We start from the raw sequence: 18,455 nt of genomic DNA, 5'->3' as shown, positions 1-18,455 counted from the left end.
AAATGACTTTGTATAAATGTTTTAATCTTTTATTGTTTTAAATAAACAAATAAATATTGTGATTCGATGACTGACAGTGTATACTGTTTCTATTTGAATCAAATACAGTATGTGATAAGTTACTTCAGCATCCTACTAATTTGATTATGGACTTTTTCACTCAGTTACTGGAATGAAAGAGTTGCATGAACTTTCTTGACGAAAAGTGATGGATTTAGAAAACTGTTACTTAATTTGTTTTGGTTTTATGTCGCAAAATTACTTAACACAAATTGTATCTAAAAATTGAAAATAATTTACTGCTGGGTGTGCCACCACATACTTAGTGATTTTCGTATTCATAATTTGGGGGGGGGGGGGGGGGGGGGGGAGAGGGGGTTAAGCTAAGAGGGCTGTTGTTATGGTTCTCTATAAACTAGTCACCATATACCTTCCTAGGTGAATGAAGGAGATGTGCCTTCCTAGGTGAATGAAGGAGTTTGTGGTTCAGAGCCCTTCTTTTCACGATTAAAATAATGATTGAGACATATTTTAAGTAAGGCCAGGTTGACAGGTAGCTAGACCACCGCAAGGTCCTGATGGGACCGCAGACGCTTGTACTGTCCCTGTTGTAATATTGATAGCTGGCATTATCGTAAGCTAACATTCCCTCATTTTCATGGATGCGCTGCAAATGAGGAAATACTTTACCTTTGCGCCCAGTCCATATTATGGAAGCAAGTGCTGAGGCAAAAATGTAAATTTTTATTCATGGTGCAGGGCTAGTAGAAAGAAATGTTTTTTCCAGATATGATTGCAAATATGAAGCATACCTTTCGCACTTGGGAAGGAAAACCGTCTGCTGTAGGTATCACAGTAACAGTTAAATAAAAGCAGAGGTCTTGTTAGACACTGGGTAGCATCTAGGATATTATAACAAGCAACTATGTAGCTGATTATATGTTCACTTCCTGCTATCATCTGTATACACACACACACATATTTCTCACATATTTTTTAAGCTGCTAAGTGAATACCAGGAGTAGTTAGTAAATGTTATAAAGCAGTGTGATGGTATCTTATTGCTCTCCACCTCTATACAGGTTTACTTACTGATATATTTTTTTCCTATAGCAACTCTCTCTCTTGCCACTCATGGAGCCAATACTTGGAGTGAATTTTGCACGTTTTCTTCCTTATGGCAGTGGCCAACTCAATGGTGGAACCCATCTACTAGGGACCTTTGGTAATGCCACACTAGATGGGGTTTCGGATTATTATTCACAGCTAATGTATAAGGTATGGTAAACTCTACTACGTTGTCCATCGACTGTTTATAAATAAGGACCGGTTGTTATTTACCAAAGCTCTTTAGCGTTGTAGTTTCCTTTTAAAGTTAAACCTTTAATCATGACTAAAAGTATTGTGCACAGCACATTGTGGATTGTATTATTTTTAGTTTATGGCCACTGTCAGGAGATGATGTCTATATTGGTTAAAGAAAAGGCTTTCACCACCTTTCTTGACACAGGATAAACCTTTGTTATGCTAGTATGAAATCACAGTATAGACACTAAGTCTCATATATAATTCAGACCTTTGATTGTGATGGTTGTTTCTCCTGAGAATATGTCAGACAAAATTAGACCAAAGTTGAGGTTATCAATGTATTTTTTTAAAGACTACGTAAGTATTACAGATATCAGAAAGGCGAAGGGACGTTGTGGGTCCCTATAGAAGAGTATCAAAAATGCATTTTAAATACAGATTGTGTTTTCTTTGTAAATTGTTGCACAAAAGATGTATTTCATGTCCATTTCTAAAGCGATATCTAGTGAATCTCTCCAACAAATACTCTTTAATAGTCCAGATTTTTCATTTCAGACACCCATTTCCATTTGTATCAATCTTAAGGATCTGAAACATTATGGAGGAGCAGATCTGAAAGAGACATCTAGCCACAGATTCCTTAACTTTTGAATTCTCCCCAGGTGCCAATGTGGATCTCGACATTTTTAATCAGTCCATGATGACGTCTCCGGATATGACGTCAATCGAACCATATAAGTCCCCTCTGGCGCACGGACGTCTGTTTCTTCTTTTCAACGCGGATCCGGAGAGTCACATATCTGGCAGTTTTTAGGTTTTGCCTGGGGCACGGAGCTTTAGCTCCGCCCCCAGGAGAAATCTGTAGTTTTCAGAATGGGTGCCTTGAATACGCCCTCTGTTCCATTGGCTAGCTCCATAAATGGAGGCTAGCCATTGGAACAGAGATCTGTCCGTCAAGGCCGGACCAGATTCGGAGGCGTTCCCGCGATTTTTTCCCTGGGCGTGGTTTCACTGTCCGTGGCGTGGTTTTACTCTCCGTTGAGCGCTTGAGAGCGCTTTCTCCTCGCTGCTAGCGCTTGGTGTACCTTCACCCAGTGTGGTGACCGAGCAGCGCGGGTGCCACCCCGCTCATTTGCCGCCTTTATTTGCCTGTGGTTGCGTGTGCCGACTCCGTTTGGATATTTTATTTAATTTAATCGAGGGAGCCCACCCCTCTTCAGTCCCGCATCACCGCCTCAGCCCCAGGTCAGAGGAGACGCCGAAGGAGCAACCGCTGACGTCACCCGGGAACCGCGCTGCCATTGGTTTAGGCAGCGGGAGGCTCGCCGGGCGACCTGCGCGGTGATTGGCTGCTGGGAGGACCGAAGAAGCAGGAAGCAGCCTGCCGTGCCCTGCCGAGGCTCCCAAACGAAGGGAGAGCCCCGGGAGAAGGAGCAGAGCCGCCGTGAGACACCCGGTGAGTGGGGCAGAAGGAGAGGGAGGAGCGCCGGGACACATTGTCGGTGTTCGCCCCCCCCCCCCGCCCCCCTGTCCCCCCTGTAGCGCGAGCTCGCGCTCATTGCCATTGTAAAGCCACGAGGGCTTCAAGGGGCACTACAGGCATCTCGAGGACTCCAAACAAAGGCGCCCACATGTTCGCTGGTCCTCGTGAAGGGCCCCACTGCCCCAGAAAGCCCAATATCCATGGGACTGTCAGGATGGGAAGGCACAGAAGGCCTATTAAGGGTAGACAATGGGAGATCATGAGACCCAAGGTATGAGGGCCCACAGACATGGGGGGGTTCTTGCAATCCTGGAAGATGGAGGAGAGAAGTGAAATATCCAAGGACCACGCACTGGTACCCACGAGGAAGAGGTGCGAGAGGAGAGGAGGGGCGGGGAGTTTGCCTTGCTTGGAGTTGTCAAAGTTCCGTTTTCGAGACTCACTTGCCCCTTCGGTTGTCGTGCTTCTCTGCGATAGACACTTTCTAGGTGAGAGGAGGGGCCTGCGGCTTAGCGGACCCTGGGTGTAAAAATGTTGACCACACGAGCGGTGCACACCCCCATCGCTCTGCACGTGGTGGTCTCTGCACATAGGGAAGGCTGACTCAGGCTCAGGAGATGAGAGCATTCGCCCCCACCTGGGAGAGTGCGTGCAGAAGCCGAAGCACTCACATCCCGTCGCTTCTCTATTGCCAAGGATGACATGCCTGCGCCATGAATCACCTTGTGGTGCGCTGAGAGTCAGCCCGGGGACCACCCACTCCGTCCGCTCCCACACTTGACAGCGTGAGGCATCCTGCCCACCACGCAGAAGCAGAGAGAGGAACAAAGCCGGGCGAATGCTAGGCACGACGTGGAGCAGGTCTGCTCCCCTTCTCTGTCCTACGCATGTCCCCACCCAGAGGCCACAGGCGGTACCGAGCCCTGGGTGCAGCAAGCGAGGCAGGGGCATGGGAGAAATCCGTGGGGGGGGGGGGAGGTGGGGGCTTGCCTAGACCTGTATGGCGATGTATGTGATTTGAGTCTTTGCGAGTATAACTATGCGACAGGTTGTAACTTTGAATGCGTGACTGATATTTTGGCGGTAGCACGCTCAGATAGTCCTCAGATGACTGCTCGGGATACTGTTTACAACCTTCCCTTACTGACTAAATACCAAACCAGGCCTTAGCACAACGTGAACAACTTAATTTCCAACTGCTGCCTTCGATAAAGCCGTCTCTCTGTGAAAAAACATACGTTAACAAAAATCATCTTGACTCTGGAATAAATATACATCTGAAGGTGCAGACTGGGATGTGTCAAAGACGGAGGGCCAGCCTTCTACAGCTTAGAAGACTCCCAGCTACTTTCACAATGAAAGACAGAACCTCCACCGGTGGACCAAACCAGCACTGGCTAAACCAATCGGTCTGACATTGGCTGCAAGACTTTGCCTATGTCAATGCTTGTTATCTTTTTTCCTCCCCGCTCCTTCTAACGGCTGTCGAGGTACTTCAGTATGCCTGCTGTTATTCTGCCCCCCCCCCCCTTGTCCCTGGGGGGCCAGGAAGGCAGAGGCTACTTCATCACCAAGGACATTAGGCCAGAATTAGCCAGACGTCCTTTTCCTGTCCTCTCCCAGCCTGCCCTCTCCCAGCCTGTCCTTTTCCTGTCCTCTCGCAGCCTGCCCACTCCCAGCCTGCCCACTCCCAGCCTGTTCTCTCCCAGCCTGCCCTCTCCCAGCCTGCCCTCTCGCAGCCTGCCCTCTCGCAGCCTGCCCTCTCGCAGCCTGCCCTCTCGCAGCCTGCCCTCTCGCAGCCTGCCCTCTCGCAGCCTGCCCTCTCGCAGCCTGCCCTCTCGCAGCCTGCCCACTCCCGGCCTGCCCTCTCCCGGCCTGCCCTCTCCCTGCCCTTTCCCAGCCTGTCCTCTCGCAGCCTGCCCTCTCCCAGCCTGCCCTCTCCCAGCCTGCCCTCTCCCAGCCTGCCCTCTCCCGGCTTGTCCTCTGGCGGCCTGTCCTCTCCCGGCCTGCCCACTCCCAGCCTGTTCTCTCCCAGCCTGCCCTTTCCCAGCCTGTCCCCTCCCTGCCCTTTCCCAGCCTGTCCTCTCCCAGCCTGTCCACTTCCAGCCTGCCCTTTCTCAGCCTGTCCCCTCCCTGCCCTTTCCCAGCCTTTTCTCTCCCAGCCTGTCCACTTCCAGCCTGCCCTCTCCCAGCCTGTCCCCTCCCAGCCCTCTCCCAGCCTGCCCTCTCCCAGCCTGTCCCCTCCCTGCCCTCTCCCAGCCTGTCCTCTCCCTGCCTGTCCTCTCCCTGCCTGTTGTCGTGTCCCGGCGGCAGCAGGCAGCAGGCAGGAGCGTGCACTGCGTCCCCGAAGTAACAGCCCTAAAGCAAGCAAGAAGTACGCCCCCCTCCCACCAATCCCTGTTAAGTAGTGGAAACTGTCCAAACTGGGGTGCAGACAGCCCCTCTCACCTTTCGGCCTGGTACCCCTGCACCAGCCGCACTACTTCCCTACTGACCGTTCTCCACTTCAGCCCCGTCTAAATTACAATTCCTGCTTGTGACCCTTTTGCCTGCTTGTGCTTGTTTTCATGACCCTGTTGCCTGCTTGTGCCTCTGTGTGCCCCTGTTGCCTGCGTGTGCCTCCGTGTGCCCCTGTTGCCGGCTTGTGCCTCCGTGTGCCCCTGTTGCCTGCTTGTGCCTCCGTTTTCGTGCCCCTGTCGCCTGCATGTGCCTCAGTTTTCGTGCCCCTGTTGCCTGCTTGTGCCTCAGTTTTCGTGACCCTGTTGCCTGCTTGTGCCTCAGTTTTCGTGACCCTGTTGCCTGCTTGTACCTCCGTAAGTGCCCCTGTTGCCTGCTTGTGCCTCCGTGTGTCCCTGTTGCCTGCTTGTGCCCCTGTTGCCTGCTTGTGCCTCCGTGTGCCCCTGTTGCCTGCTTGTGCCTCCGTGTGCCCCTGTTGCCTGCTTGTGCCTCCGTGTGCCCCTGTTGCCTGCTTGTGCCTCCGTGTGCCCCTGTTGCCTGCTTGTGCTGTGTGGGTGTGTGTGAAAGGCTCTCTGTGGGTGTGTGTGGAGGGCTCTGTGTGGCTGTGTGTGTGGGAAGCTTTGTGTGGCTGTGTGTGTGGGAAGCTTTGTGTGGCTGTGTGTGTGGGAAGCTTTGTGTGGCTGTGTGTGTGGGGGGCTTTGGGTGGCTGTGTGTGTGGGGGGCTATGTGTGGCTGTGTGTGTGGGGGGCTCTGTGTGGCTGTGTGTGTGGAGGGCTGTGTGTGGGGGGGGGCTCTGTGTGTGTTTGTGTGTGTCATTTGCGAGAGATAAAGCTAGTGGCATTGTAAATGACAATGCCATTTATTTATGTTAAAAAAACATAAATAAAAATAATGTCAAGAGCAATGCCAATAGCTCTAACTTTAACAAAGGCAAAACCATTGCATTGTAAATGCTTGTTCAGCCTGCTGTGACAATCTTTTTTCATCAGAAACAGTGTGCTCGATGCCCTCTGGGTTTAATTCTTGTGGGTCTTGTGCTCGTAAGATGTCGGATACGGACCCAAATTTTATCTCTGTGATGCCTGGGCGAGCACCATGATGCCAACTAGTGTGATGTCTGTCAGCAGCTGAAGCATTTCGCATTGTCATGTTCTTATGGCTCACGTCACCAGTCTTCCTCCCGGGCCTGAGGCTGTTCCCAGGAGCACTGATCTTCACCCCTTGGTCAACTGCAACATTCTCAGTCTCTATCGGCATCACACAATATGCAGCAGTACAAGAAGTCGAAGGCCCGATCCTCTATAGCTTCTTCGACTCCTGGTGTGGGTGTTTCTCGGCCTAGTGCTGGGACTCCTGCTCCAGCGCACTCTCGAGCCTCCTGGTTTTCCCTGGAGTTGGGACAACCTGGAAGCAGATGGAAGAGTACTATGAAGCTCTCCATTTGGATTTTGGGCCCGTCTCCATCTGAAGTGCCTTCTTGCCCCAAGTAAGTCGTAGGCGCCATAACTGCATCATCACAGTGGATTTTGGGCCCCGTCTCCCTCTGGAGCGCCTGCTTGCCCCAAGGAGGTCGTAGGAGCCGTAACTGCATCATCGCAGTCTGGTTTGCCCTTGGCAGCAGTTCTAGCCTTGGACTCTGAGGGCCAGTTGCACAATCCTTCGGGCCACCAATGGCGCTCGACTTTGACACGATGTCGGTCGCCATTTAGGTGCCTGTTTTAGCGGCACCAGAAGACTCCGACCTCGAGTCGGTGTGGACTGTGGTGCCGGCTTCGCCGCGACTCCAGATATCAACGCAGACACCGACTGAAGTCTCTCCTCCTTCCAATGTGTACATCGGCACAGAATTGCCTCTATGCCGTTCAACGTCATTTATGAAGCCGTATGCAGCGCCAGTCATTTCTGTGGAGATCCACAAGACCTATTAGGGGAAGGTTGTGAGGAGATGACCCCCTTGGAGCAGCCAGTGGCCCCTTCTAGGGTGGACAGCTGGATTGTGGAGCTGGGTGAAGCGAGTGGGCTAGATTTGTCTCCTGCTCCTCCCTTTTGTCATCTCCGGGCCTTGCATTAGAAGCCATTACCACTTTGGCAGAGGTCTTGAGGAGACTGGCTGATAACTTGCATATTACTCTGCCTACAGGGGAAGCGACTATAACCCTTTTACTGAGGTTCCACATCCTGGCCAATCAAGGGTTGAGCCAGTGCTCATTTTCTGTGAGGCCCTTACTAACATTTTATTGGGGGGCAAGGGCAAAATCTGAGTCAGGTGTGCCAGTGGACCGCATCATTGCCCACACATACCGTCCTGCCTCAGGTGACCCAGCTTGCCTTGTTCGGCAGCCAACCCACCACAGCTTCGTAGTCCAGGCCATTACAGCCTCCCCTAAGATGGGGAACTTCCATCACTCCCGAACAGGATTCCAGGGAACAGGATTCTTGCTGGTAGCGGATTTTTTCCTCAAAGTGCAGCTTTCCTCTAAACTAATACAGGTTGTGTCCTCGGGCGCTTTCTCCATACCCTGTGGGAGTCTTTGCGTGAATTTTTACCCTTGTTCCCTGAGGCTAACAGTGTTGCATCAGTTGGGTTCAGATGGCCTTCAAGCAGCTAAACTGCTCATCAAATGTGGAATGGATTCCACTGACTCCTTTGGACGGGCTTGGCGTCTGCTGTGTCATTGCGATGACATGCATGGCTCCGGACGTCTGGGTTTTCGGAAGCTGTCCAGTCGGTCATGATTGACATGCCATTTGATGGGGGTCATCTTTTTGGAGCCCAAGCAAATGCGTCCCTACGTAAGTTTCTGGCTAGTCGGGTAGGGTCAGACCCTTAGCCTGTATCCTCCTTCCTTTTTAGGTCTCAACTATTATATTCCGCAAGGAATAAATAGACAAGAGTATTGGGGGCAAACCAAGGTCTAAACCATCGCAGATTTTTAGTTTGCGTTGATGGGGGTTCCCTTTTTCTGCTGACTTTCTTCCTTTATACCCGAGTTGACTCAGTCTGTATGATTTTTGCACCACCAATTATTTTGCTGGTGTTATGGCATGTTCTGCTGATCTTTGCATACACTTTTTGTTGCGAGAGCTGAGCGCTTGTAGTATGGCCTTTTCAGGTTTTTTTGCTTCCCTTTTATACAGCTACGGCTGTGGATCGTTAAGTTGGGTAAAAGTTTAGTTCCTGCCAACGCTGTTGTTGTGCTTGTAGTGCTGAAGTATTAAGCACTACTTCTTCCTTATTGGGCGAGAATTTGCCTCCCGTTTTTATCTCCGGGTGGTGTTTCCAGCCGCATAGCTGTTTTGTTCTTTATTTTACTCTGATGAGAAGCTTAGTCTTAGTTCCTACCGTTGATTTCTATGTTGAGTATTGGTTGGCTAATATATAGCTTGAAGGTGTGCTACTTACTTAGTCCATTGGTTTACTATTATATTGGTCCTTCTTGGACTACATTATATATGCCCCTTAGGGGCCATTATGATGGGCTCATAGCCATTATTTTTCTTCGGTGCTACCTTTCACTCTCGTCTAGTTTTCCTAAACCAGGGTAATCAGTGCAGTTTGTTTTTCCCTTCTTGAGCGGACTTCATATGTATTATGAGTGTTTTGATTTTTAAACACCATGATTGTATTCTTTGGAATACACAGGTTCGTGGCTCTCTCCTTTTTTGGAGGGCATAGGTAATTCATTTGTTCAATCTGGGAACATGGCGCTGTAAGCTCAATGGCTTATTTTGTTTTAGAGTCAGTGTCTGAAACGGTTAAGGCTGTTTTCAGTCATGTACTACATAGTAGGAGAATTTGTAGGAAAAGAAGGTCTTCTGATTATTCTCTTTCAATGTTCTTACATATGTTTTTCTGTCAAAGGATGGATATTACCAGCCTTTTTGAGATATACATCTAATTTCTTATTTTCAGTACTGAACAGTCCTGGATAATTTATGACTTGCTTCTTGAAGAAGGGTAAATCTATATATAGTAGTTTAATAAGTACTGGTGGATTAACATTACAAAAATATATATTCTTTTGGATCACCAGTGTGATTGCATGTGTTGGCAGGGGTTTAGTTTTACAGAAGGCATTATCTTAATGCTATGTAACCTATGCTTATGATACTTTTGGTAAATGTCATCTAAGATGATTGGTTCTTCGTTGAGGTACCTTTTTCAATAATATAAAGTGTTTGGAACTGTTTTTTATGTTCTATTTCGCCATTACGTATACAGTGTATACTTGGCTGTGTGCATGTGTAACAAATGTTTAGTAAAATAAATAAAAAATGAAAAAGAAAGGAAGAAAATATAAAGAGGTTTCTAGGTGAGATGTGGTTACTTCTCTTTCCTATTTTCCCTTTTGGCACCTCAAGGTGTCCTTGAGTTGAGATCCTGTGCAGATTCAAAGTTGTGTGGTGTCTTTATTTCTTTTTAACAACCTTACAATGTATGATTTTACCTATGTGTAGTCACTTGCTTCAAGCAAATGTTCTTTATACCAGGGACGTATTATTGTTCTCCTTTCATGGTGTACGGATTATGTCTTCAGTCTTGATTTAAGGTTCACACATCTTGTTGTAATGGGGTTGAGCCCTGTGAGTCCTCCTTTATGGATTTTATCAAGACGGTTCTTCTCTGACATTTCTTTATTGAGGTGATGAATACGGATTAAAAGGCTTTTGTCTTGATTTTGACCCTTGCAGTCCATGAGTTTTCTTTCCCCTTGGATAATAGATGGTAGTATCTGACACCTCTCAGATGTTTATTTAGGGGTTTTTCCCCATTTTCCCTCAGGACTTGGTTTTTCCGATCCTATAGGGTGGTTTAATATGTATATGTTCTCTGATAGTGATCATAGGTTCTAGTAAAAGCCAGGCTCTTTCCCTACTATTTCTGCGTACATTTAGTCGGCTGTTAGTATCGACCGGCTGGTTCTCTTTGAGTACTGTTGTAGGATTAATTCGCAGACCCTCCTCCAGGGAGGTATTGCTATGGTATTTAATTCAAAAGGTAAGGAATCTGCGGCTAGATGTGTCTATCTGATGTACAAGTTACTTACCTTTGGTAATGAAATATCTGGTAGAGACATAATCTCACTGCCGATTCCTTAACGCCTTGCCCATCCTCCCCGATGTGCGAAAGACCTATGAGACAAGGGGTTAAAACCTGTATTTATACAGGTTTGTATACCAGTGGTCACTATCTCACGAAATGGTGAATCAACAAACATTTTGTTGTTGTTTCATGGGTCTTATATTGGGATGGCCATCAGGGGTCGGCGGAGGAGTGTCGCCCCACTGCTTTCTCGCAGTGCGAGAAGCTGAAACATAAAATGGTATTATGAATACCATTTTATGTTTCTGCGAGAAAGCAGAAGGGTTTGGTTGGGGCGGGTCTGCCCTAGGGCAGGGGAGGAGTGGCTTGCCCACTGCTGAGGGTGCTGACTGTTTGGGCGCACTCTGCCTTTTCTCCATGTGGGCTGCATGCAGCCTACATGGAGAAAATGGCCTCCCCATAGACGCCTGGCTGGTTGGCTCAATCACAACGCTGCCATTGCAGCGTTGTGATTGGCTTAGGGGTGGAAGGCTGCCTGTTTCCTGTTCAAGAGAGGAGCAGAGATGAGGTGGGACTGAGCTGGCAAAGGTAGGTTAACTTTTTTTTTTTTATTAAACCTCCCCAAACACCCCGCCCCACACTCTGCATGACCCCCGCACACCCGAGTCATGACGGCCGCACCAGATGGCCATACCTCTCACTTCCGTTAGTGAGTGGTCTGTAAAGTGGAGGGTCTTTCCCTTTTTAGGTCTCGGCTAGTAACGCGCGAAGCGTGTTCTCACCAGAGAACTATAGCTGGCGTCTCCGCCAACAACGAGCTGTAATGTGGCTACAAGACCTGGCCGCGCGCGCAGCGTTTCACCATAGGGTAACGTTGGGCGCGTGCGCTTCTGCCGACTGCATTGCAGAAAGGACCGGATCGCGACGCGCGCCTGCTGAAATGCAGGCGGAGTCTGAGCCTGCGGCATGTGTGAGGCCGGCAGCAACCCTCCTCCTCCTCCTCACTGCCAGAGGCACACGGGCTTGCGAGCATGCAGTGTTCACAGTGGCATTAGGATTCAAGCAGAGGGCGCACATACGTCGGATTAATACTGATTGCAGCGGCACAAGGGCAGTTATCTTTTATTGAAACTAGGTACTTTCTTTTCTCTTTAACGGGGCTCTTGATGTAGGATTTAAAAAACAAAAGACTTCATCTGATTGTCATTACGGAGTTTGCCAGAACGTCTGTTTAACTTGTTACCTCTGGCTCGACGTGTAAAGCACGGTTAACATGTTTGTCTTGTGTATGCGTGTTCGCAAGTGTTCATGGCTGTTTGTGTGTCTGCGTCTCCTTCCCTTTACCTGTTGTGTCTGTGCGTGCATACGTATCTTGGCACATCGTGTGGGGGGGTATCAGACGGCGGGGGCAGGAGTCTCTGAGTAAAACCATATTTCTGACTGCAGCATCTCTGATGCAAACCAGACGCGTGCAGTGAGCACCCCTCGGGGGCTGCGGTGCCTGGAATGGACTCACTCCGGCGCATGTGCTCTGTGTCAGCGGTGGTGTTGGACGGACATTGTCGTCCCACAAGCAGCCTCGCCTCCGCTCCCAGGAGACGGATTCACCCCAGCGTGAGTCTTATCAAGAAACAAGGGATCACAATAAAGCATTTTAAGGTTCAGCAGACCCGGTTACAAGTGTCTCGGAGTGAGCATACAAACACATTGTTTCGTATCAGACTGAAGTGTCTCTTGAACATGACCACCAGCCTTCTGATGTCTTAAATGACGCGCATTGTAGGGATTCATCACCGAACCTGCGCCGATGGTTCCAAGAAGTGTGGGTTTGGCTTAATCAGCCAGGAGCAGTGTCTGAGAATCAAGGATTTACCCTACTAGTCCACAGCTAGGGAGGGGGGGCTAGGGAGGAGTATTAGGGGATAGCAGTACAGATTTGAAAAGGCCAAACACTTAAAAAAGAAACGCATCTTTATTGTTGAATAGCTCGAGTGATGTTTCTATCATCAACCATCGAATGTTTCTAAGGGTAGAGGGACCATCTCCCTGGAGGAGTTGAGGCAGATGGTTCTCGCTTAGCTTTATTTTCCTGCCAGTGAAACCTTTATGCACTGCACAGGGAGGGAAGACAGGCACGTTGTGGGTAGGGACTGCAAGTACCGCCTCCTGAATAACGCTTTGCTGTCAAACCATCAACCGATTCTCACCCGTTGCAATTAGCATTGTGACTTAATCTGACGCTGACCTCCTGCAAGGTGCGTTCCGGGATAGTGGAAGTGACGTCACTCACCCTTTGACACCTACCCTCCAATAACGACCTATGTGTTGATAGCGAGTTGAGGGAAAGGGAAGGAAGGCATGGACACTACAATCCCAAAGTTTTTTCACCCACTGCTCCCCCCTACAAGACGAGACGCCCTCCCTCTATCTCTCTCTCGGCCTCTCTCTATCTCTCTCTCAGCCTCCCTCTATCTCTCTCTCGGCATCCCACTATCTCTCTCTCGCCCTCCCTCTATCTATCTTTCGCCCTAACTATCTATCCTATCACCACAGCATCACTCGGCACCACCACAGCATCACTCAGGAGCACCACAACATTACTATGCGCTACCCAAATGCTTATAAGTACAACAGTAACTTACAATATTATTATAATATAATATTATTGCCAACATTGCTTAATATTTTGCAACAGCTATCATCTTGCAAATCATCTTTATACACCAATACAGACTTTGCTAAAAATGTAATGCAACACATTGTCATATACAATGCCAATAACTCAAACTTTAATGCTGCGAGACCTATTGCATTGCAAATGCTTGTTAACTATGGTTCTGCTTCAGGGTGCAGGGTTTCACATAGCCTAAGCATCATTAATTGATGTAGGGTTGTTACCTTAAACCCTTTGGATGGTATTGGCATACCATTTCATGTTGTTTGTAATTGGTAGATTTTGAACTTTTTGGGCACACTGTTTCCACAGCCAGTTTCTAGAGTGGCTTCACGTTCAGGCATAGACCTTTTCATAGAAAAAGCTGATGTCTGCGCGCTGGAGGGGACTTATATGGCTCCATTGACATCCTATCCGGAGATAACGTCATCACAGAGCTGTATTACGCCATCCCCTGGCGCGCAAAGGTACTGCTGAAAAAATGTCCGGATCCAGACTGGCGCCTGGGGAGAATTCAAAATTTGAGGAATCTTCGGCTAGATTGTGTCTCTACCAGATATTACTTTACCAAATGTAAGTAATTTGTATTCCAGGGTCACCTGTCACCTACCCTTGCTCCCCTCATTGCAATTGGGAGTGTGTTCCAGCTTACCTGCTCCTGTGTGGCCTACAGCACTGCACAGTATTTTCCCTGGATACTTTACACCCATCCTACAAGCCCTGTTCCAAAATGAGACCAGGGCAGGTGCCAGCTTACCAGCCACTTATCCACTTATTTGTGTCCTGCTCGCCCTTGGAGAAGGTGAACAGAGAATACACACTCTACCTCCTCCCTTGGGAAAAGTGGAGGTAGTATGTATAAGGTATAAACCCCCAGCACCTGCCCTGGGGCAAAGCTGGGGATGTAGGCCTGTACTGCCCCTCCCTGTCTCTGGGGCCTCTAGTAAACCTGCCTCCTTTGTGCACCATTTTTTTCAATTTCTTCCAAAATTCACAATACATTGACTTTGGCGATTATGGGTCTAAAAGATCGATTACACCCATTCCAAGACTTAATGTATTGTTTTATAAATCTATCCTAAAGTACTAAAAACTTACAGAAGAGATTGGGGGGAAAAAAGGTAAAGCCAATGGATCTGGTTTAATTTTAAATAACTAGTCAGACCTTTCTGGCTTTGAAAATGTTACTCATTATGGAACAAACAGGAGCTGGAGACTTCCTGGTTGATGCTCTATCAAATTTGTAATGCTCAGTTCGAGGCATATGAGCTGCAGATCCTACATTTAGCAATAGATCGCCACCTGGTGTTGGGCTCAGATGATTGCAGGTTGTTGTCTTCTTGGAAGAAGTCTTTTGTAGTCATGAGATAGATGACTCCTCCCTTGGACAATACTGCGCATGGTCCTCGACTCCATCCTCAGATTGTTTTTTCCGCCACTGGGTTCGGATGAAAGTTTTCCGCTCCAGCTAGAAAATACTTTTTCTGCTTTTTCGAAGCGAGAAACTTCAAACAAACTTCTTTCGACATCGAATAGACTTTCGACATCACCAGCTACATTCCGGTGCGTCGACGCAGGCCGTTGGGCCCATCGGTGCCGTGCGGCCTACGCCTCATTGACAGAACTTCATTCAAGAGATGCCCGGTATGTCGAGCAAAATTCCCTCATTGCGACCATCACGGGTTTGCAACCTCTGTCTCTCGCCAGAACACGACGAGTCGACCTGCACAGCCTGTGCCTCCTTCCGATCGGAGAAGACCATCTGGGATCGGAGGGCCCGTCGACACGAAATGAGGAGATCAGCACCAGCACCGGAGGCCATCTTTGAAGAGGAGATCGCCGAAGAAGACTTCTTCGAGGACGAATATCCAATCGAAGATATCTCCGAGGACGAGGCTCCACTCGGCGCAGAGGAGGACTCGCCTGATCTCCAGATAATATCGGGGGCAGAGGATTCGGACGATTCGATTCCATCTTGACAACCCTTTGAGTACATCTGCCCCTGCACGACAGACATTACCCAAACAGAAGGCACTCCGCCCATGGGGCCCAGTCGAGACCGAAATTTACCCTCTAACGCCCCGCCTTCGGGCCCGGCTCCAAGGAAAGAGACTACGCCTTCCGGTGCCTCGGCACCGAAGAAACACCATGTGTCAGTTAGACCTCCTCCATTGGCACCAAAACATCCTTCGACACCGAAGGACTGGACTCGTCGGCACCGAAAACAAGACACCCTTCGGCGCCCAAAGACAAGGACACATCGGCACCCGTACCATCGGTGCCAAAGCTAAAACCTGTACCAGACCCGAAAGCTTAGACTCCGAAATCTTCTGGTTCAAAAAACAAAGAGGGGAAGCCAGTTTCCAGCGCCACAGGCCCAGCAAAACCTGTCTCCACGCCGAAACCTTTGATATCGGTACCAAAGACCCCAGATAAGGCTAAACAACCTTTGGCACCGAAAACATTGCCAAAAGACTCAGTTACTCCTTCTAAACAACCTCTATCGGCTCAAAAAAATCGACGCCGAAGAAGATTATAGAAGAGGAAGAACTGTTTAAACCAGATCCTAGACAGAAAAAGGTCCATAGTAATCCAAAAACTGGGCATGTGGAAGCAATTCCTTATAAAAAGAGACCAGCAGACACACCACTTACACCTGTGGTTCCTGCCAGAAAGGACTGTGCAACTTCTCCAATGCACCCTTCCTCTCCTTCACCTTCTTCCTCTCCTATTACTCCATATGTGGAACCTATAACTTCTCCTATTCAATTTCGTGCATCATCACACCACACTGACGAGAAGTATGATTAGGGTGGGGGGGATGATGTTCCACAGCCACATACATACCCTTTAGATGAGGATGTCAACACAGAATACCCTAAGGATGATGATGCATATAATTTTGCACCAAATAATACACCAGACATCCCTGATCATCAGTACTACCCAACACAACCTTCCCTTACAGAGGATAGTATTGGCAATCATTTATTAAACAGAGCTGCACTTTACCATGGGGTTCCCATGCACTCTGATGCAATTGAGGAGGATTTCTTGTTAGACACTTTTGAACAGTCACGCCCTTCCCTCAAGCGCGCAGCGGTTGCGCGCAGGGGGCGCCTTCGAGCGCGCCTAAGAAGCGCCGAAGAAAAGCCCGTCTGCGCCCGTCCGCGACAGGACGGGGGGAGGGGCGATGGACCCTGGCTCTGTCGCACAAACCGTCACCGGTAAGAATTTCCAACCCCTTCCATATTCATCCCTACTCTTACGCAGCCTAAGACCTGTCACATGTTGTAATACTATTATACCCTGGCATCGCATTGAGGCAGCTTATTCTTGCCCTGAGTGTCGACATCTTACTAACACCAATGTGTCTTTTGCAGACCGTCACACCTCAGTCAAGGGTTTGAAAAGCTTTCTATTAAATGTACGTTCCTTACCTAAACATCAGCATCAGGTCTGGGACTTAATACACTCCATCCAACCGGATATATGTTTCCTTGTGGAAACCTGGCTGAAACCCCACACTGTCACAGCCATTGCAATGGGGATTCCCTCTGGCTACAAGATCAAACACCTTGACAGAGACATTAAAACCGGAGGCGGTTTAGCAATTATATATAGGGATCATATACATTGTACAATTATTGAACAACACTCAAACGCACAATTAGAAACCCTGCTTTTTAAATTTCATCTAACTAATCATTTTACTTGGAAAGGGGCCTTGGTCTATCGACCCCCGGGAGCAGATCCCACTTTTGCACTTACTCTCCAAGAAATCTTAGCCCCACATATTAAATCAAAAGAAGACTTTCTGCTTCTAGGTGATTTTAATATACATGTTGACCAGCCAATGTTGACCGAATCCATGGCTCTAATTACAGATTTACTGAATTTGGGCTTGGAATTAAAAAACCATGGACCTACTCATACAGGAGGACACATGCTCGATCTTATTTTCTCTAACTCCACTAAAATAAACTGTTCCTTAGCCACCAGTATATCGTGGACTGACCACTCTTTGTTGGAATTCACTCTTCCTACTCCTACGAGACCCATAAAGAATGTCCCCTCCCCCCCCTCTTGGAGACGTCAATGGCACAAAATTAATATTGATATGGCTCATGAGGTATGGATAGATCCCATTTTTTTGCAAACCGATACAGCTGATACTGCATTAGCCAAACTTAATGAATCTATCAAAAAAACCATTGACATTATTGCTCCCCTAAAAAGACACAAACAACACCTAGTATCAAAACAAGAAAAGTGGTATACAAAAGAACTGAGAGCAGAGAAACAAAAGTGTAGACGTTTTGAGAAAGCCTGGAGAAAAACCAAAACTGAAAATAACCGTCTGATTTTCCTTAAGGCCCAATCAGAATATTATAAAAACATTAAGTCAGCGAGGAAACTACAATTGACACAACAAATAGAAGAAGCAGGTAACAGCCCTAAAGAACTTTTTAATATTCTACAAAATTTTATAAAACCTACAGCGTGCGAAAGTTCAGACGACTTTTCACAGGAATTGTGTGATAAAGTATCGCTGTTCTTCGAGGACAAAATCAACACCATCTATGAAAAGATATTAGTTGCCAACAATACCAGCAAAAGTCAAACTAAAATTGGTCCCACCGCGACTTCTGTTTCAGACAGTAAAACCTCCCTGACGCTTTTCCCTTCCATTACTTATACAGAGCTTCTTACTCTCTGTACTCATATCAAAACAGGATCCCCCAATGACCTTGTACCGGCTAAAATGGTCAGCCCTTTGATCCCATTACTAGGCCCCCATATTCTCGAAATGGTAAACATCTCCCTCAGAACAGGCCAAGTCCCGGCAGATTGGAAAAAGGCAGTGGTGAACCCAATAAGAAAGAAGGCTTCATCTCCCTGGACAGACCTATCCAACCTGCGTCCCATCTCCCTCCTACCTTACCTAGGCAAGATCACGGAGAAGCACGTGAACACCTATCTCTCGAAACACCTTGAAGCGACGGAAGGCCTGGACCACTCCCAATCTGGGTTCAGGCCTAACCACAGCACAGAATCGGCACTTCAAACAGTGACCAATAACATCAAAATGGCACTGGATGATGGTTGCTCTATGATTCTGGTGCTGTTGGACCTTTCCGCCGCTTTTGATACGGTGTCTCACAAGGTGCTTCTCCATCGCCTGAAGGAGGTAGGAATAGAGGGAGAGGCTCTGGCATGGTTGGAGAGTTTTCTGTCCGGGCGTTCCCAAGAAGTTAGGCTGGGCTCCCACAAGTCCACCTATCGGGAGCTCAATAAGGGGGTGCCACAGGGCTCCTGTCTGAGCCCGACACTTTTCAACATATATGTGGCCCCCCTTGCCAACCTAGCAAGATCCTTCGGGTTCACCCCTGTATCCTACGCTGACGACACCCAACTTCTTTTTCCCTTCAAAACTCTCACACCTGCAATAAAAAGATCTTTTGCAGAGGGGATGAGAGCCATTGCAG

The 18,455-nt window shown here is 48.2% G+C and overlaps 1 protein-coding gene across 2 annotated transcripts in view; it reads left to right on the top strand.

Annotated features, from left to right (window-relative positions):
• KMT2C (lysine methyltransferase 2C) overlaps positions 1 to 18,455 on the top strand; it is a 1,555,522-nt gene that overhangs the window by 1,118,895 nt on the left and 418,172 nt on the right. For both annotated transcript variants that reach the window (XM_086941472.1, XM_086941471.1), the window contains one exon: positions 1,114 to 1,278. In XM_086941472.1, the coding sequence (XP_086797598.1) occupies positions 1,114 to 1,278 (165 nt within the window). The remainder of the gene's footprint in view (positions 1 to 1,113; positions 1,279 to 18,455) is intronic.

The sequence above is a fragment of the Lissotriton vulgaris genome, chromosome 10 (genome assembly GCF_964263255.1).
Source record: "Lissotriton vulgaris chromosome 10, aLisVul1.2, whole genome shotgun sequence".
Classification (NCBI taxonomy): Eukaryota; Metazoa; Chordata; class Amphibia; order Caudata; family Salamandridae; genus Lissotriton; species Lissotriton vulgaris.
The sequence above is the reverse complement of the archived record's forward strand: the minus strand, read 5'-3'. Positions and strand labels throughout refer to the sequence as shown.